Genomic DNA, 21,262 nt, shown 5'->3' with positions numbered 1-21,262 from the left:
CATTAACAAAAAATTATTACTAATACATTATAATATTACATAGAAATTAATAACATCCAGTTGGGATGTTAAAAACAACATTACAGTTGTGTTAATGGCTAGCTGGTCTTAATTAGGCTTTGATTTAGGTTCAGGTCCACCAAGAAGCTTGTATTTTGTTTATGAAAAGTCTCTTTTATGCAATCATATGCTTTGGTTGAAAACCTAATGAAATGTAATAATATGCAACAAAAAAAAGAGAAAATCAGAGAGAGGCGTAAATACTTTTTCATAGTTATCTTTCATTGCACAACACAATAACACGATTGTGTAACATCTGAATAAATATGACTGAATATTTGTCCCTACCTGCTGTGGTCATCTTGGGAATAAGGATCTATCTGGTCCAAGAAATCCGACCTGCATCTTTTCATACCAATTCGATCAGTTACTGAAGACACTCTCTTAATCTTGACTTGAGGTCTGGAGTGGGACAATATGTTGGGTTGAGTCCGAAGATGAAACCCAGGGATTGAATCCTTTGATTCAGGAGAGAGGTGTTTTTCAAGGAGGAGCTGAGAAGGGCTCATGCCGGTGGGACTTCTTATTTCACGGTGACTCGCCATTGCTTTATCGATTATCGCCTGGGCCACCTCCTTCTGCCCACCTTCAGAAATCGAGCCAGGTCCTTCTATCGACGGACTGATGCTGTGCAATTGGCTTCCAGGATAACTCTGAGGAATCCTCCTGATTAGCACTTGGGTTGGCGGTGTTGCTCTGTCGTTGCTGCTATAAGAAAAGATACGCATTGGTGTGGTTTTGCCGAGGTTAGCCTGAACCTGCGATACTGGTATCACTGTAACCTTAGGAACGGTTCGCTGGAGAACATTGCTGTGGATTATCTTCGCAATCTGGCTGATTTGGGTGTAGGAGGGGGAATTAGAGCTAGATAATTGGTATGTATTAGTCAGTGGGTTTTTCACTAGAATCTGTCCCGCACGGTTGACCAGAAGAACCTGTGGTGTAGGGGGTGTACCAGGTAAACACTGGGGCAGAAACGGTTTTGGGTTGGCAATGCGCATGGCGATTGTACGACCCTTAGTGGCATCCTTAGGCAGAGCTCCAAAACCATTTACTACAACCGAGGCAGGAGCAAGTGGAGTTCCTTGTGGTGCAACGGAAATGGTGGGAGAAGATGAAACAACACTGACAGGCATGGAAAGTGGCAGAGAGTTGGCAACAGGCATTGCCATCTGGAGGGTTCTGGGTTGGGAACTTGGTTGTATGGTCACAAAACATCTTTTTGTAGCCGTAGCTGGTACGACAACATGAATTGTTCTAGTACTACTCACTGGCACAGATGCTGCCGGTTTCTCAACAGGAGACAAACCTCTCTTTAAAACATGTTCATTCTTGTTTACCGGTGAGGAATCAGTTGCCACCTCAGCCGCAGTATTTTCTGTCAAGTCCAAAACCCTGCCATCAACAGCGGATATGAAATTCCCACTGGTGTCATCCAAGAACACTTCTTGCAAGCCTTCTGTTGATTCATTTTCAAGCAACACTTCTTCTTGGGTCGTAACAAGATCCCCACTTTTGTAAAGGATGGGAGTTGTTCCTTTTAGTTCTTCGGGAAATGATGCTTCTTGTCCATTGGATACATCAGAATCAACAATTACATTTCCACCATCTTGAAAATAAGTTATTTCCTGTTCTTCACAGACCTGGTCCATGTTTTGAGTCTCTAGCTGAGAATTCTGATCAACAGAATCTGTTGTATGTGGAATTGCAATAGGTGCTCTTGGGCAAACTAGCTGCCCATCGCCAAGGGTTCTGCCCTTGTTTGGACCAGTGTGTTTTAATGGCTCAGTATCCAGACTACAAAAACTACATTCTACTTCCTGAGTATCATCGTCTGCATTGGCTTCACCTGTATCACTCTCTGAGTCATTGTCAGCTCCATCCAGCTGTGAGATGGACCCTGAGTTAGGAAGGACAGAGAGATCGGCCTGTGCTGATTCTTTGGCAGGTTCCCGGACCACAACTGTGCGAGAGAAATTCAGATAATGGTCAGTGACATCATCATCATCTGTTTCCACTGGCATCTCTGAAGTCACAGGAGATGACCTGCCAGTGGTGAATTTGCAGGCTCCTTCTTCTGTATCTCCATCACCACCTTGAGAATCGCAGTCCAGAGCCACATTTTCATTGAGCAAAGCCTCATCAAATTCAAGCTTTGAATTCAATACCGAGGCCACCGCTACATCGGTGTCTGGATCAAAGTGCGCAGAGAGCAGTCCTTGATTCCTATCAGTTGCTGTGGGAATTCTGTGGCTTGGTGCACGTGCAGCCTCCTCCGGCCCTGACAAGATAAAGAACTCTTGAACCACCTCATCAGTTTTATGCTGTGTGGTTTTGAAAGGCTGTTGATGTCTTGGGGAGTGGCGGACAGATGAAGGTAAGGTGGAAGAGGGACTTTGAAGAGTTGCTTGTGGTGGAGAGGGTCCTGAGGTGATGCTAGAGGGAGACAAAGAGGAAGGCCTCCCTCTTCGTCGAGGTGAGGTGGAACTCATGAGGTTCTTGGTTGCACCAAGTGGTGAGACAGGGGGGCTGAATGAAAGCGACCTAGGGTGAATTGTCCCCCCTGATCGCAAAGCCATTGGGCCTGAAAGTACCACAGGGGGAGGAGAGGCATTTCGGCTACGTGTGGAAAGTCTCCTTGTTGCACGTCGTGTCTCATCAAGGTCACTGATGGTCAAAATGTGATGGGATGTGGAAACAGCATTTCCTAAGAAAGAATTTGAATATAGCTCTGTGTGACTTCATTATGAATAATCAAGAGTTAACGGGATAGTTCATCAAAAAATGTAAATACTCAATACCGGTGTCAAAAGTACCGATGTCAGTACTGAAATTTAAAAAATGTGACGATACCAGCATTTCCTGCTAGCATTTTGAGCACTGTTGGAACAGATTCTTAAACACCTCTGATTGTTTTGTGAGCGTGTGAACACAATGGCCAATCAGAGGTGTTTGAGAATCCACACATCAGCGCTCAAAATGCTAGCGGGAAATGCTGGTATTGTCACATTTTTTTAAATTTCAGTACCAACAACAGTACTTTTGACAACACTAATACTCAACCTCATGTCATTCCAAACCCATAACACTTTAGTTAATCTTTCAAAAGCCAATTTTTTTTACTAAAACCTCACAGACTTCATGTAATCAAAACTTAAATCCAAAAAGGTTATAAATACATCATAAAATTAAATCCACAGGAATCGAGCAGTTAAATCTTGTGAAGAGATATGATTGCTTTATATGATGAACAGATTTAATTTTTACTAGGGATGTCCCGAGTCAATTTCAAGGATTGGGGCCAATCAAGCATTTTTTTTAACTGATCGGTATCGGATCTCCTTAGTCTGATCCTTATTTTACATCAGCTGTCATGCCAGTGTCGTGCAGTAGGAGATGGTATGCGCCTTTAAATGGGTTTGTCAACCACCAATAAAAGGAAAAGTGCGTGTTTGACGTGCACGCTGTCCCGCCGGATCTGTTTCCTACGTTGTTGTGATTTGATCTGAACAGAAAGCATATCCGTGTGACGCACCTGACACAGAACAGCACACATTGTTTACATCCAGCAGATATTCTCCAAAATGGCACCAGGGTGATGCAGAGGAGACGAATTGTTGAATAAAGTCGTTTTTTTTTTTTTTTTTTGCGCACGAAAAGTATTCTCGTAGCTTCGTATAATTGTGGATGAACCACTGATGTCACATGGATTATTTTACCGATCTCCTTACTACATTTCTGGACTTGGGAACATTTCAGTTGCGTTGCTGTCTATGCAGGGTCAGACAGCTCTCAGATTCCATCAAAAATATCTTAATTTGTGTTCCGAAGATGAATGAAGGTCTTACGGGTTTGAAACGACATGAGGGTAATTAATGACTTTTCATTTTTGGGTAAACTAACCCTTTAATTCTTTCTAACCTTATCTCCACTTTATGTTGCAATTATTCTGCTTATTGTTCATATAAAAAACAATACTATATATATATATATATATATATATACACACACACACACACACACACACAGAGAGAGAGTGTATCTTGTAATATACATAAACATACATCATACATATGTTTCTATTTCTCTCTGCACAACTATTTTTATATTGGATTGATTTTAATAACTTTATTATACTTGAAGTGTGCACCAAACATACATTCCTATAGGAATATACAAGTATCGGACCAGGACTCGGTATCAGCATATACTCAATATCAAAATGACTCGGATCGGATCAGGGGAACAAAAAACCTGATTGGGAAATCCCTCATTTTTACATATTTTAATTACATTTAAACTATGATGGACACATGCATAGGACACATCACATTTGGTGAACACAGAAGCTCTAACGTGCGTATGTGATGCACAAGAACCAATGAGATTTGTTTCAGCATGTTACATGCACAAGCTTCTATCATACGTGATGTGTGCGCGTGTGTGAGTGTGAATAATATATATATATATACATAATATATGTATAAAAAATGTATGAAAAAATATACATTATCATACAAAATCTGTTAATCATATAAAGCTATCATGTCTCTTCACAAGCTAGGGACAGAAACCTTTCAGGTTTCACTGTGAACATCCTAATTTGTGTTTTGAAGATTAACCAAAGTCTTAAGGGTTTGGAATGGCATGAAGTTGAGTAAATGAAGTAATTAAAATTTTTGGCTGAATGATCCCTCAAATCACATTTGATATACTTTGATTTTACTTGTTTGGTAAGTGAACAGAACTTCAAACTGATGCAAAGATCTTACCGGGGGAAGGTAACGGTCTGGACATTCCTCCTGCTGGTCTCCTACTGTGTGGATAGCCAGGAGTCTTACCTCCAGCCCCTGAGTCCTGTTTGGTCTTGGGGGGGGTGCTGGGGGGCAGCCCAGGTGAAAAGGACTCGCTGCTATCTGTGCCATCCTCATCTACAAGACAGAAATATGATTAGTCAGAATTAAAAATTAAAAAAAACTTTTTAAAAATGAACACTAATTACATAGATTCCACACCACACTGGCACAAAACTATATAAGCGCTAACTTAAATATTTTTACAAATTCATGATTATAGACAATTATATATTCATTTACACACCATTGTGAGCTTTTGGACTGTGTACAATTGTGTGATTTTCTCCCTGATCCACCATGGAGCTAGGAGTTTTGCACCGTGTTGACGGTTGCACCTCTGTCACTTTACAAGTGTACCGGCATCGCCTGCGAGGGTCAACAGTGCTCCAATACCATCTAGAACATCTGAAACCACATCAAAATATGTGAACAACTATGGCTCCTCATGATTCATAATTAAATAGGAATTAAAGTGTCATCTGAAACTGATACTAGTATATTGTTAACAGTTTTGCTAGACCTTGCTTTTAGAGGAACAAGATGCCCTTTTTTATTATTTTCTTGGACAAGAGTTATATTACAGAAAAAAGTGGATGATGCTTACATAACTAGGGCTGGGTATTGAGTTTGATATTTTTAGGCACCGACCGAATTGCCTCGATACCATCGAGTATAGAAAAATCTCTTGTCATTCAGCACCATATTTCAACACCTAAGCGGTTAATCAAGGAAAAACGCTAAGTGTGTTCGACTTGACATTGCACTGCGCAGATCGATAGGTGTTTGATATCAAACTACCACAATAGCGATTTGAAAGCTAACAGAGCAGTCTGGTCTCTATAGCTCTCATGGTACTTTGATGTCATACACTGATCGGTCTGCGCAGCGCAGTGTCTAATGCAATCTAATGTGTTTTGGCCATATAATGTTGCTGAAATGTTATTTGTAGTCTTTTATATAAAGTTAATCGCTACACCATCGCTACGCATTTTATGACTGTTTCCAGACTGTTTCCTGATCCTGGTAGAGTAGACTCACAGACTAAGTACGTTTTCATATTTAAAGAATTTGCCACTGACGATTCAAACACGAGTTTTGAGCAGTGTAGAGTAGCGCTTGTTGATCGTCATTTCTCCGATCACAAATGCAGACATGGTTTTATATTTACACGGCGCGATGCAACGCAACGCGTAAAAAGACAGTATAAGTTATTATAATCAGTAATTATGTCCCCACTGGATGCAACAAATGCCTCCTTTATAATGGGTTTTAATTAGGGATGTAACGATTCACTCAACTCACGATTCGATTCACGATTTTGATTTCACGATTCAAGATGATTTAAGAATCATCAAAAAATGAGATTTAAGACAAATTATAAATGAAATGTCCTTTTATTATTGCTTGGACAAAATGCTGCACATTTCTTTGTGAAATATAACACTATAATAATATACTAATTTAGCACTTACATATTATTGCGCTTTTGTTGGTTTTGATTGCTTCTATTGTCCTCATTTGTAAGTCGCTTTGGATAAAAGTGTCTGCTAAATGACAATTTAAATATAATGTAAATGTAAATAACAAAACTACATTGGCATTTTAAAACAAGCCCCAAATCAAATAAATAAGTAACACAAATAAAATAAATCTCTTCATATAAACAAAATAAGGCTTTGTCTGTGCTCTTTCCATTTCAAATCAGAGGCAACCACCGCATTTGAATCATGATCCAAACAAAGATGCTGCATACATGCAACACGAGCAGTTTTGAATCTAAATTAGATTGTATAATTTCGAAATTTGAAGCAAAAACAGAATGGTTTGACTTAAGTTTTGTGAAACTATACATAAAAATATCTGCATGAAACAGCAGATGAGCTGAATGAGACGCAGATTCACTCTCTGCCAGCAGGTGGCGCTTAAAGCATTTCCTTGGTTTCCGTTGTAAACAAAGCAGCGCTGAACTTATGAACTTTAATATGCATTATACAGAGGCAAGATGAAAAGAAAAAATACCATCTAAACTTTTCTATAGACAGTAAGTTCCCCTCAGACATGCATTCATATAAACTCCTACATCTAACTGAATCGCGATTTGTTTAGCATCTCAACCGATTTGAATCGTCTCATATTAGAATCGATTTTCAACCGGTTCGCGGTTAATCGTTACATCCCTAGTTTTAATGTTTTTGTCTTGCCGTTCCGGGACACGGCATCACAGTATGGTAAGGAGTGTAAAATTTCCGTCACACGCTTGAGGTATTCGGTCAATCACAATGCACTGGATAGCTGGCCAATCAGAGCACACCTCGCTTTTCAGACCGATGAGCTTTGTAAAAATCGACGCGTTTCAGAAAGGCGGGGCATAGAGGAGAAACAATAATGTACAGTATGTCGAAAAATAATGTGCTTTTTGAACCTTAAAATGCATAAACACATTTCATTACACCAAATACACAAAATAATGTTCTTTTTAGCAACATCATATGACCCCTTTAAAACGAAAATGCACTAGTGTAAACGTAGCCTAAAAGATATGGAAACTTTGTTAAAATTATTTGCACTGATTTATTGTGTTGGTTACATTTTGTTCTTTTGTGCAGTGGCTCAGGAGATGAGTGTTTGAGTATATAAAAACGTCAACAAGCACAAAAAATAAGTTTTTTTCCTTTTTCTTGAGATAATGTGTAATGTAATCTTGTTACAACAGATTTCATAAAATTGGTATCAGAAAATCATTCCGGAATCGGTATCGAATTCAAGGTATCGGTATCGACATTAAAATTTTTGGAACGATACCCAGCCCTATTGATAACTGATCAAGGACAATATCAAATTATTTGATTAATAAGCTTTTAATAAGCTGAGTGACTTTTAAACTTCATATTACTCACTGGTAACCAACTGGATACAACTTTCCAGAATTTGCAGACAGCTCCGTCAGAACACCAAGTTTTTGTACATGTAGAGACCCTGCATAGATACATAATAAAACATGTTAAACTCTCTCTTATTTTTAATACACCAACATAGAAAAAAAATCAAAAGTAAACACTCACCAATCATCACATTTACAGACTCTGGCTCCAAGCCTGTTAGAAACTTCCTACGCAGACTGATTCCATCAAAATCTACGTAGACCCTTCGAAGAACTTCAAACCCATTCCTTTGTTCAGTCTACAAAAATAAAAGTTTGGATATATTCTTCACACTTCGATTTTACAGTAACTTTAAAACATTAAATATTAGTTTTCCTCTGAGCCTGCATGCATACCTTGTTGTTTATGAGGTCACGGTGTTTGTAACAGTAGACTTTCTTATCACACTGGAAGACACAGTTGCTGGCACGAGCACACATGAAGTGGTAGTTACTCTGACATGAGGTAAGGCAGCAGCCCACAGTTGCCCCTGTCTGGCCACAACGCTCACAGCGCTGACAAAAAAAGGTAATGTTAATAAGTTTAGTTCACCAAAACAAATAATATTCTATTTATTAATATAAAAAATTGTATAAAGACTTCACTTAAAAAGAACAATATGAAGCTGTATATATAATGTAATATAATATACAACTGAGAATATCAACTACAAAATCCTCTTGTTTTTCCAGGTTATTATGACTATGAAAACCCTAAACTGGGCTTAAAATCTTTCAATTTATTTCTTTTTACACTTTTGTTCAGTTTCTATCTAAATTACACAATTCTATATCAGTTCAAACTTACCATGAATCGGCCCCTGGCGACGGCACTGTGGACATGCAGCAAAGCTCCTTTGACATCCTGCACCTCCGCAGACCACATGCAGCAGTTCACATGAGCCCATTCGTTCTGTCCAATATACAGCAGCCTACCAGCATCCTACACAAAAAGACAACACAACTCAGCTGAGCCAAACATGAGACTCATCTCTGAACTTAGAACTGGTCAAGGCTTCACCTACATTCGGTTTGGCGTCTCCATGTTGCTGGCAGAGGGAGCACTGTCTTTCATCCGAGAAAGACTGAGAGTTCACATTCTGCAGATCTGTAATTCGTGAAAAAATAAAAAATAAATTAACAAAAGACAAAAAAAAGAGGAGAGCATGAGCCATAAAGATAAAAACAATTTGTTTACCTTGAGATTTCGATTGAGGGTTTTCTGGATCCTGCTCTTTGAGCCACTGTGCATAACTGTGTTCATCGCTGGGGGGAATTATGGCCTCGGGGAGCATACCGCTATGAAACGAAAGAGGCAAGATGGACCTTAACTTAAATACATAATAAACACAAACGCCTGAAGGCATGTAGTAAATCACCAAGTAAATTTGCTCAACTGCCTTAAACTCTGATTGCTGTAAAATCATTTTTGTTGATTTTAACAATCTGAAGGATGACTTAATGTTATTTTCTATGGTAACTGACAGTCTTCAAAGTCAAAGTTTAAGTTGTGTTTAATCACAGAAAACTTTATTGCTTTAAAAATAAGAAACATTAGGTTCATACCTTGGAAATTCTTGCATATGAGAGTTCCAAATTTTGGGGTCCTGACTGTTGAACCAGCAAAATACTTGCTCTATTAGCTGCAAAGACAACGCAAAGACATTTAAAAGAAGCAAACTATGCACCAAGATGAACTACAGCCTGTAAACATCACTCATACAATATGCATTGCATTAAAATGCTCAATAACAGCTGAACTAGGCCTACAGGAGAAACACATTACCTTTATATAATACAACTTGGCTTGGCTGGTGGGCCTTTGCTCCTCTAGAAGATATTCTTCTTTTCTCAGTCTTTCCACCATCACTGCCACCACATCCTCATGAAATGCTTTCTGAAAGAACAGAGTAAACTGCATTTATTTACTGTATTATACACATTTTATTGATGTCAAATCTCTTAACTGTGATTTCAGACTTAAACATATTGATTAGAGATGCAATGATACCATTTTTTCAGATCCGATCCGATCCAGAAAATTCTGAGTATCGGCCAATTCCGATCCGATACAGCGCAGTTTAAAAAAAAAAAAATCAGTGTAGAATTTCTATACTTCTGTGTGTTGACCTGATCGTCACTCTTTTGTGTGTTAAACACAATCTACTAAATATAGACAACTTCATTTCAACCAAAAATAACAAATGAAAAAAATATATAATAATCTATGACAAAAATACTATTATAAACTAGGTTAGTGGATAATTTAGCAGCAAATTTATTCTAGAAAAATCATGAGTGCTCAATTTTATAAAAATTTTTGGAACGATACCCAGCCCTATTGATAACTGATCAAGGACAATATCAAATTATTTGATTAATAAGCTTTTAATAAGCTGAGTGACTTTTAAACTTCATATTACTCACTGGTAACCAACTGGATACAACTTTCCAGAATTTGCAGACAGCTCCGTCAGAACACCAAGTTTTTGTACATGTAGAGACCCTGCATAGATACATAATAAAACATGTTAAACTCTCTCTTATTTTTAATACACCAACATAGAAAAAAAATCAAAAGTAAACACTCACCAATCATCACATTTACAGACTCTGGCTCCAAGCCTGTTAGAAACTTCCTACGCAGACTGATTCCATCAAAATCTACGTAGACCCTTCGAAGAACTTCAAACCCATTCCTTTGTTCAGTCTACAAAAATAAAAGTTTGGATATATTCTTCACACTTCGATTTTACAGTAACTTTAAAACATTAAATATTAGTTTTCCTCTGAGCCTGCATGCATACCTTGTTGTTTATGAGGTCACGGTGTTTGTAACAGTAGACTTTCTTATCACACTGGAAGACACAGTTGCTGGCACGAGCACACATGAAGTGGTAGTTACTCTGACATGAGGTAAGGCAGCAGCCCACAGTTGCCCCTGTCTGGCCACAACGCTCACAGCGCTGACAAAAAAAGGTAATGTTAATAAGTTTAGTTCACCAAAACAAATAATATTCTATTTATTAATATAAAAAATTGTATAAAGACTTCACTTAAAAAGAACAATATGAAGCTGTATATATAATGTAATATAATATACAACTGAGAATATCAACTACAAAATCCTCTTGTTTTTCCAGGTTATTATGACTATGAAAACCCTAAACTGGGCTTAAAATCTTTCAATTTATTTCTTTTTACACTTTTGTTCAGTTTCTATCTAAATTACACAATTCTATATCAGTTCAAACTTACCATGAATCGGCCCCTGGCGACGGCACTGTGGACATGCAGCAAAGCTCCTTTGACATCCTGCACCTCCGCAGACCACATGCAGCAGTTCACATGAGCCCATTCGTTCTGTCCAATATACAGCAGCCTACCAGCATCCTACACAAAAAGACAACACAACTCAGCTGAGCCAAACATGAGACTCATCTCTGAACTTAGAACTGGTCAAGGCTTCACCTACATTCGGTTTGGCGTCTCCATGTTGCTGGCAGAGGGAGCACTGTCTTTCATCCGAGAAAGACTGAGAGTTCACATTCTGCAGATCTGTAATTCGTGAAAAAATAAAAAATAAATTAACAAAAGACAAAAAAAAGAGGAGAGCATGAGCCATAAAGATAAAAACAATTTGTTTACCTTGAGATTTCGATTGAGGGTTTTCTGGATCCTGCTCTTTGAGCCACTGTGCATAACTGTGTTCATCGCTGGGGGGAATTATGGCCTCGGGGAGCATACCGCTATGAAACGAAAGAGGCAAGATGGACCTTAACTTAAATACATAATAAACACAAACGCCTGAAGGCATGTAGTAAATCACCAAGTAAATTTGCTCAACTGCCTTAAACTCTGATTGCTGTAAAATCATTTTTGTTGATTTTAACAATCTGAAGGATGACTTAATGTTATTTTCTATGGTAACTGACAGTCTTCAAAGTCAAAGTTTAAGTTGTGTTTAATCACAGAAAACTTTATTGCTTTAAAAATAAGAAACATTAGGTTCATACCTTGGAAATTCTTGCATATGAGAGTTCCAAATTTTGGGGTCCTGACTGTTGAACCAGCAAAATACTTGCTCTATTAGCTGCAAAGACAACGCAAAGACATTTAAAAGAAGCAAACTATGCACCAAGATGAACTACAGCCTGTAAACATCACTCATACAATATGCATTGCATTAAAATGCTCAATAACAGCTGAACTAGGCCTACAGGAGAAACACATTACCTTTATATAATACAACTTGGCTTGGCTGGTGGGCCTTTGCTCCTCTAGAAGATATTCTTCTTTTCTCAGTCTTTCCACCATCACTGCCACCACATCCTCATGAAATGCTTTCTGAAAGAACAGAGTAAACTGCATTTATTTACTGTATTATACACATTTTATTGATGTCAAATCTCTTAACTGTGATTTCAGACTTAAACATATTGATTAGAGATGCAATGATACCATTTTTTCAGATCCGATCCGATCCAGAAAATTCTGAGTATCGGCCAATTCCGATCCGATACAGCGCAGTTTAAAAAAAAAAAAATCAGTGTAGAATTTCTATACTTCTGTGTGTTGACCTGATCGTCACTCTTTTGTGTGTTAAACACAATCTACTAAATATAGACAACTTCATTTCAACCAAAAATAACAAATGAAAAAAATATATAATAATCTATGACAAAAATACTATTATAAACTAGGTTAGTGGATAATTTAGCAGCAAATTTATTCTAGAAAAATCATGAGTGCTCAATTTTATAAAATCGAAACATTTAGTGAAATAACATTATTTAATGTAGGACTAAATCTGATAAAATGTTACACATTGCTCTCTGTATTGTTGTAAAATACATTAATGAAAACTAAATGTATTTATATATAAAGATAAACTATAAAATTAAAAGACATTTCTTTTAAATGTAGAGAGGAGCCCTATCTATCATATGTTGCTGCCTCCATTACTGTGCTATACATTAGATTATTAATAGCCTTATAGGACAGAACAAGAAACGCTAGAAATAATCTTTCATTGTGCAAAAGTATTATATAATACGAAAAGCTCCAATACAGAGCAGCACAAAGCGCTTATGCGCATCCCGTGCGCAGAATGATGCGCTTGAAGCAACACAGTCACAGCGCGCAGCTCCGCATAGAGAAGTTCAAAGCACAGAGGAAAGAGATATTGACGCGTAGTTTATTAAATCTGTGCGATAGTATATTGAGCCTTTTCTTTTAACAGTTTTAAATCTCAGTTATATCTGTAATTCGTGAAAAAATAAAAAATAAATTAACAAAAGACAAAAAAAAGAGGAGAGCATGAGCCATAAAGATAAAAACAATTTGTTTACCTTGAGATTTCGATTGAGGGTTTTCTGGATCCTGCTCTTTGAGCCACTGTGCATAACTGTGTTCATCGCTGGGGGGAATTATGGCCTCGGGGAGCATACCGCTATGAAACGAAAGAGGCAAGATGGACCTTAACTTAAATACATAATAAACACAAACGCCTGAAGGCATGTAGTAAATCACCAAGTAAATTTGCTCAACTGCCTTAAACTCTGATTGCTGTAAAATCATTTTTGTTGATTTTAACAATCTGAAGGATGACTTAATGTTATTTTCTATGGTAACTGACAGTCTTCAAAGTCAAAGTTTAAGTTGTGTTTAATCACAGAAAACTTTATTGCTTTAAAAATAAGAAACATTAGGTTCATACCTTGGAAATTCTTGCATATGAGAGTTCCAAATTTTGGGGTCCTGACTGTTGAACCAGCAAAATACTTGCTCTATTAGCTGCAAAGACAACGCAAAGACATTTAAAAGAAGCAAACTATGCACCAAGATGAACTACAGCCTGTAAACATCACTCATACAATATGCATTGCATTAAAATGCTCAATAACAGCTGAACTAGGCCTACAGGAGAAACACATTACCTTTATATAATACAACTTGGCTTGGCTGGTGGGCCTTTGCTCCTCTAGAAGATATTCTTCTTTTCTCAGTCTTTCCACCATCACTGCCACCACATCCTCATGAAATGCTTTCTGAAAGAACAGAGTAAACTGCATTTATTTACTGTATTATACACATTTTATTGATGTCAAATCTCTTAACTGTGATTTCAGACTTAAACATATTGATTAGAGATGCAATGATACCATTTTTTCAGATCCGATCCGATCCAGAAAATTCTGAGTATCGGCCAATTCCGATCCGATACAGCGCAGTTTAAAAAAAAAAAAATCAGTGTAGAATTTCTATACTTCTGTGTGTTGACCTGATCGTCACTCTTTTGTGTGTTAAACACAATCTACTAAATATAGACAACTTCATTTCAACCAAAAATAACAAATGAAAAAAATATATAATAATCTATGACAAAAATACTATTATAAACTAGGTTAGTGGATAATTTAGCAGCAAATTTATTCTAGAAAAATCATGAGTGCTCAATTTTATAAAATCGAAACATTTAGTGAAATAACATTATTTAATGTAGGACTAAATCTGATAAAATGTTACACATTGCTCTCTGTATTGTTGTAAAATACATTAATGAAAACTAAATGTATTTATATATAAAGATAAACTATAAAATTAAAAGACATTTCTTTTAAATGTAGAGAGGAGCCCTATCTATCATATGTTGCTGCCTCCATTACTGTGCTATACATTAGATTATTAATAGCCTTATAGGACAGAACAAGAAACGCTAGAAATAATCTTTCATTGTGCAAAAGTATTATATAATACGAAAAGCTCCAATACAGAGCAGCACAAAGCGCTTATGCGCATCCCGTGCGCAGAATGATGCGCTTGAAGCAACACAGTCACAGCGCGCAGCTCCGCATAGAGAAGTTCAAAGCACAGAGGAAAGAGATATTGACGCGTAGTTTATTAAATCTGTGCGATAGTATATTGAGCCTTTTCTTTTAACAGTTTTAAATCTCAGTTATTGTGCGCTCTTGGAGAGTTTCATCGTCTTGACTGTCGTAACCACACGCAACATGCAGTTTGAATGCTGAATAGAGGATGACAGCCGCAGCGGAGAGAAGAGTTTACGTGAACTTGAATTTAATTACTTAAATATTAATCTGTACCTCACACTTGGACTTTGACTGTATGGTGCTTTATAATGTGTTTGTGCTTTCGTGGGGCTTAACAATAACACAATAGTATAAGCACAATATCGGATTTGGATCGGTTCGTCTGACCGATACCCGATCCGGCAGAAAATGCCAGTATCGGAGCCGGATTGATGCATCCCTAATATTGATAGACTGAAAAATTAAATAGTTCTCCTGCAAATGTATAGGTAAGATTTGGATTGAATATAAACTATAGAGTATTGGAGTATTAAGGATATGGTAATGTTAGTTTCCATAGAATCTTCTGTATTCTAAACATAACTTAATTAAATCAAGACATAACTAGCTTCACATTTATAAGAGATCTCACCAGTGAAGTGTACAGGCCATTTTCCAGCTTCTTCTCTACAGGATGTAGACAACAGCTTGACCATTCCTTTACAACCTCAAAATCTGGACAAACCTCACACTGTCGAGGCACACATATAAAGCACATTTGATTCACCAAATTGCTACAGGAGTGTGAACAGACAAATTGTTTAAACTAAATTTTCAGTAAATAGACTGCTGAAAACTTCACCTGTGCACACATGAAGAGGTGAAAGATGGTCGGAGAGCTCTTCAATCCATTCATGATTTTCTCCAGACCGTTCCTCAAAACTTCCTGAACAACGTCCTGCCAACCGCTGCGGAATCTCTTACTGCAGGGAGCACAGGAGAACACCAGACTTTTCCCCCGCAGACGACACAGGATCTCATACAAATCATCTGAAAAAGTAAAAGGTAGGAAGGAAATACAAGACAAAGTACTAAGTGAGGGATCAGTGAGGCACTGAAAATGGACACATCCTACCTGTGAGCCCCTCACATTTGGGATGGACCCAGTGGGCACATCGGGCACACTGCATCATGCTGCTGTCAAACTCATGTTCTTCGTAGCACTTCAGACACACAGTGCAGAAATTCCCTGAGAAAACACACAACAAATTACAACAATGTATTACAAAAGTAGATAAATAACTAAACTATATAAAACAACAACAACAAAATTACAAGTTTTTTTTTAATTGATTAAAAAAAAATCCAAAACTAAATCTGGTCTCACTTCATTAAACTTTTTTTTCATATATACATGAAAATTCCAATATATACATGTAATTAATTATTTAATTAATATAATTTAAAAACAATCTGACAAGATGTTTGCATTGTCAAACCTTTGCTATGGAGTTTGCAACAGTCAGGACAGAGGTCCAGCTCATGGTTCCAGGACGTGTCTGAGGAATTCCCCGGAGTCACACCACAGCTCTTACACCTAATACACAGCATACAAATCTACAAAAAAAAACAAAGCAAACTTTATTTATGGGCCAATAACATACTAAAAAAAAAAAATACAAAAACATTATACTCACTAAACTCACTGTACAAATAATTCAAATGGAATTGTGTGACAAACTATGTGAAAATTAGAATTATGATTTTAGGACATCCTGCGGCAGGGAGGTAACTCACCCATGAAGTGTTCATTTTGACAGGTTTGGGATATTTAGGTCCTAAACAGGATGGATGGTAGCAGTACATGCATCTCTTGCACTGCAAAACTGGCTAAATGAGGAAAGAACAGAACATCCCTGCTGTCAAATATATATACTGGCATGGCTCTTTCAATGTATATTTAAAATATATTTATCTTCTGCAAAGTAAAAACTGTAGGTCTGCTTCCATAACTATTCTATATTAGTACTAAATTCAAAAGTGTAAAGCACCTTTGCTTGCTTGCTCTTGCGGCCACAAACATGGCAGAACTTGCAGCGTCTGCAGCACCAGTTCCCCTTGTTCTCCTTCTTTGGACGGTCGTCCGGTGGCAGGCAGAAAAGGTGAAAAGGCTCACAGCACATCTGACAGTAGATCATCTGGGGAAGAGAACAATTAAATACGGATCAACTTCTATTCTCCAGCAAATAATGAAAATTGGTGTGACCACTGACATGCTGTAGTACTGTGTTTTGACATAAGTAGTATGGGTAATGATTCAATGGTATTGAGTGATGTAATGAGAGCTGGATCTTACATCATGCTGGCCTTTGCTGGCGCAGAGCAGACACACAAACTGGGGCATGATGGGAACTGAAGTGAGAATACTCAATCCTCCCATCAACCACACATTCTGGATGTGACAGTCTTCCTGCATAAAGTAACAAAAAATGTTGTCAAAATAACAAATTAAAGAGAATAAAGAAAGTTTGAGTTATGAATAGATTGACATCTAATTGTTTTCTTCAGAAAATCTAAAATTCATAGGGATGTAACGATTAATTCAACTCACGATTCGATTCAATTCACGATACGGATTTCACGTTTCGATTTTCTCATGTTTTTTTCTAAACAAAATTAGATTTAAGAAATTATAAATGAAAAGGTGTCCTTTTATTATTGCTTGGACGAAATGCTGCACATTTCTTTGTGAAACAGAAATATGTCAAATAACAAAACTAAACTGAAATTTTAAAACAAACCATAAATCTAATCAAATAAATAAGACAAAAAAACTCTTCATATAAACAAAGGCTACCTGTGCACTTTCCATTCAAAATTAGTGGCAACCACTGCATTTGAATCTCAATCCAAACAAAGATACTGAATACATGCAGCATGCGCAGTTTTTAAAATCTAAATTAGATTGCATAATTTGACATTTTAAAACAAAAACAGAATGCTCTGACTTTAGTTTTGTGAAACTAGGGCTGGACGATATGGCCAAAATTTATATCACGATATATTTCTTAATTTCGGTCGATACGATATAATTCCGATATCGATATGAACACTATTAAAAAAGCCTCATAAAAACGGCCACAACAGATGTCTGTACCTACAAACTTATGAAAAATTAATTTGTCAACTCTATGAAACCTACTCCTATAAAACTATATAATATTTTAGGAAAAAAATGGCGCAAATAAATAAATGTTCACCTTTTATTGGTATTTAGCCTTCATACAAACAAGAAATGTGAAATCACTGTCAAATAAATCTCAGACTCTCATTATTAATATTAATATTAATATTTTTTACTTCAAACTATTGGCCAACATACCAGTCAAAGGTTTTTGAACAGTAAGATTTTTAATGTTTTTTAAAGAATTCAAAATAGAGCAACAACAAAAGCATGTTGCTGGAAATGGGTTTATTATTGAAAATGCAAACTGCTTGTCTGCCAGCAGGAGGCGCTGTGAGAGCGGTGGAACTAGTGGTTTCTCCAGTAATGGCTGTAAACAAAGCAGCTCCGCTCATGAACGCTACTTTATCAGATAAAAATGCCATCTAAACTATTCTGAAGACAGTCGGTTCCCTTCAGAGATACATTCATATAAAACACCCGCGACGCGTTTTGATTTTGAAACGTGCAGTGCTCATGTTTATTCAACGAAGTCAAACGCCACAAATAAATCAATGTACGTTATGGGAAACACTGGTAATGTATATCGAAATATCGGAAATGTGTTTAAAAATCATATCACCGTTATTGAAAAAAATTATATCGCGATACATATTGATATTGAATTATTGTCCAGCCCTATGTGAAACTATACTACATAAAACATCTGCACGAAACAAAGAGCAGAAGCTCTGAATGAGATGCAGCTTCACTCTCTGACAGCAGGTGGCGCTTATAGAACAGCAGCGATACAGCGTTTCCTTGGCTACCACTGTAAATAAAGCAGCACCGCTCTTATGAACGCTGTTTCACTATGAATTATACAGAGATGAAAAGAAAATATCATCTAAACTTTCTAAAGACAGTCAGTTCCCCTCAGAGATACATTCATATAAACTCCAATCCCCAAATGTATCGCGATTCATTTAACATCTCAACAGATTTGAATCGTCACATATTTATATTGATTTTCAATCCCTAAAAATTAATGAACTGAAAAAAAGGGTCGTCACGAAATTGTCACTGAATTTTATCACCGCAATATATATACACACTAGGGATGCCGAATTTATCGGCCAAAATGGCATTTTCAGTTTTTTGGCTGAAAGATAAAAACGGCCGAAAATATGAGCCAAAAAATATATGCCGTACTGGCCAGCAGTGTTCAGCGCTCAGGTTTCCCATAGCCATCGTCAAGGCGCAGTGTGATGATGCTCCGCTCAATATTCTATTCTATGAATGTGCGTTCCGTTGAGTTGCTCACTGCCCATGTGAACACTCATGTTCACTGGAAAAGCAAAGTCCACTCAAATAAAGCACTGACAGGACATTTCTATGTAGTGTACGTGTTCCTGTTTGCAATAGCGCTACTGTGCTGTAACATGGTGTAGTACAGCTGTACTGGGCAATGCTGGTAAAATGACGCTTCCCTCTCGTGACGCTATGCTCTGCTCACATGCTCTGATAATAATAGCTTTGAAGGACCATAAATTATTTGGATAATTAGCAACAAAAAAAATATATATATATAATTAATATATCTCTATCTATTTGTTATATCTCATTCTGTTGCATAGAACTGAATAATAATAATATATTTTTCTTCCCCTTGAGATTTAATGTTGGTGAAAGAAGTCTCGTATGCTCACACTTAAACACTTATCCTGCATTTTTTAACAGTTATTTTAAATTGTAATATTATTACACAATATTACTGTTTTTACTCAATTTTTGATCAAATAAATTCAGCCTTGGTGAACATAAGAGACTTCTTTCAAAAACACTAAAAATTATTAAATTAAAATTATTAAAATAAATCTAATGTATATACTAATTCTATTTTTATTTTCTATGTCTTGGATGAATAACCTATATTCGCAATCTATATTCAACAAAAACTGAGCTTCTGGTTTTATAGAAAACTCATTGAAATCTCAGCTCTGACCTTGAAGTCCACACGAATCTTGTTCATCATCCCCTGTGACAGCTTGCCTCTCTGGGTGCAGCCATTAATCAGTTGAGTCAGGACACTGGACGGCATGTGCTCCCCCGAACTCTGAGAATAAGTAAGAGAGGAGCAATGAGTAAACGCTTGCTCCTCTTCCACCACTTTGCACATCACTTTTTGTGAGTTTGTGGTGTCGCATTCAGTAAGCGGGGCTGCTAAACCCAAAATGGCCACTTGCACAACACTGGCTGGAAGCCTCTCCAGCTGCAACTGCAGCCGGCACCCAGGTTTGAGGAAGGGACTTCCTGTGGGGGTGAAGGGATGGTGGGGTGGTGCTGAAGTGTCCGATGATGATGATGGCTCAAGTGGCTCCTGTGTAAATGTCAGAAAACACCAAGAGAATTGGGGAAATATGGAGGGGACCAGCACTATAGTGGGACCACAAAACAAGCAGGAAAAAGAATGGATAAAAAGTGGGCAAGAGGAGGACCGTCACCAAACAGAGCATGAGAAGAAATGAGAAGGCAGACAGCAGCGGGAAGCACTTCCATCACCATCAGAACTGTAGATGTTCAGAACAACAAAGGTAAGATTAATACTAGTCCAACAATGTCCTAACCAGGCAGAACATGATAAGCAATTATAGTTCTTTGATGTCTGAAATTTTGTCCAAACCACTGGCAACGGGGCGTGATATTCAAATACGATTGTTTTCTGCCGCCACATTTATCAACATACGATCATTCGTACGATGAGATCGGCGTAAGTTGATTTGTGCGCACAGATCTGCGCTCGTTTCTACGTTAGATTGATAAATGAGGCCCATTATGTGCTAATTTAAGTTTTAATTAATCTCGCTAAGGTTAAAGAAAGAAAAATGACTTGATGCCAGAAACTTTATGTAACTGATAACCTGATTAGGACATGCTGTTATACTGTAGCTGTGGAAAGACAGGAAGAACCACATCTAGGAACAGGGTGTAAGGATAAAAGAAACTAAAATACTTTGATCTCCTGAGAAACAAACAATACACTGGCATCTTCAAGACACCCCACAGAGGGGTGGTGCAGGAAACACCTCTCTCACATATGCATCAGTGCCTTTAATCTCCTCCCTCCACTGGATTCACTCAAAATGATCAAGAATATAATGTTCTAAATGAATGCAAATAAGATTTACAGTCATGTTTGGTTTCATTTGAATAGTTTCAGGGCAAGTGGTACAATGGTCTTAATCTTACTAAAAGATAATACAGATCCTAAGAGTTAAGAGAAACTTTGATTACCGTAGAGAACAATTCCATGCAAATTACCTTTTGTTCCCATTGAGGTGTAGACCACCCAGGTCTGGGACCTGGCTTAATGCAAATTCCAATTGTTTGTACAGGCCTCCATTTGGAGGATGTTTTATCTTGGTTTTGTATTTAAAGGATTGCAGCAAAA

At 37.3% G+C, this 21,262-nt stretch overlaps 1 protein-coding gene across 1 annotated transcript in view; it reads right to left on the bottom strand.

The window, feature by feature from the left end:
- Positions 1-21,262, bottom strand: part of LOC107599517 (histone-lysine N-methyltransferase 2B-like) — a 52,889-nt gene that overhangs the window by 6,051 nt on the left and 25,576 nt on the right. The window contains exons 11-29 of the mRNA XM_016291135.1: positions 19,817-19,927; positions 17,005-17,118; positions 16,700-16,846; positions 16,446-16,538; positions 16,148-16,265; positions 15,784-15,897; positions 15,511-15,698; positions 15,301-15,399; positions 13,776-13,886; positions 13,556-13,632; positions 13,196-13,288; positions 11,312-11,396; positions 11,095-11,229; positions 10,644-10,802; positions 10,429-10,546; positions 10,264-10,342; positions 5,161-5,321; positions 4,833-4,991; positions 349-2,767 (exon numbers count right to left, since the gene is read on the bottom strand). Of these exons, the coding sequence (XP_016146621.1) occupies positions 349-2,767; positions 4,833-4,991; positions 5,161-5,321; positions 10,264-10,342; positions 10,429-10,546; positions 10,644-10,802; positions 11,095-11,229; positions 11,312-11,396; positions 13,196-13,288; positions 13,556-13,632; positions 13,776-13,886; positions 15,301-15,399; positions 15,511-15,698; positions 15,784-15,897; positions 16,148-16,265; positions 16,446-16,538; positions 16,700-16,846; positions 17,005-17,118; positions 19,817-19,927 (4,580 nt within the window). The remainder of the gene's footprint in view (positions 1-348; positions 2,768-4,832; positions 4,992-5,160; positions 5,322-10,263; positions 10,343-10,428; positions 10,547-10,643; positions 10,803-11,094; positions 11,230-11,311; positions 11,397-13,195; positions 13,289-13,555; positions 13,633-13,775; positions 13,887-15,300; positions 15,400-15,510; positions 15,699-15,783; positions 15,898-16,147; positions 16,266-16,445; positions 16,539-16,699; positions 16,847-17,004; positions 17,119-19,816; positions 19,928-21,262) is intronic.

The sequence above is a fragment of the Sinocyclocheilus grahami genome, unplaced genomic scaffold, assembly GCF_001515645.1.
Source record: "Sinocyclocheilus grahami isolate Dianchi unplaced genomic scaffold, SAMN03320097.WGS_v1.1 scaffold268.1, whole genome shotgun sequence".
NCBI classification, from domain to species: domain Eukaryota; kingdom Metazoa; phylum Chordata; class Actinopteri; order Cypriniformes; family Cyprinidae; genus Sinocyclocheilus; species Sinocyclocheilus grahami.
This window is presented reverse-complemented; position numbering and strand designations above follow the sequence as displayed.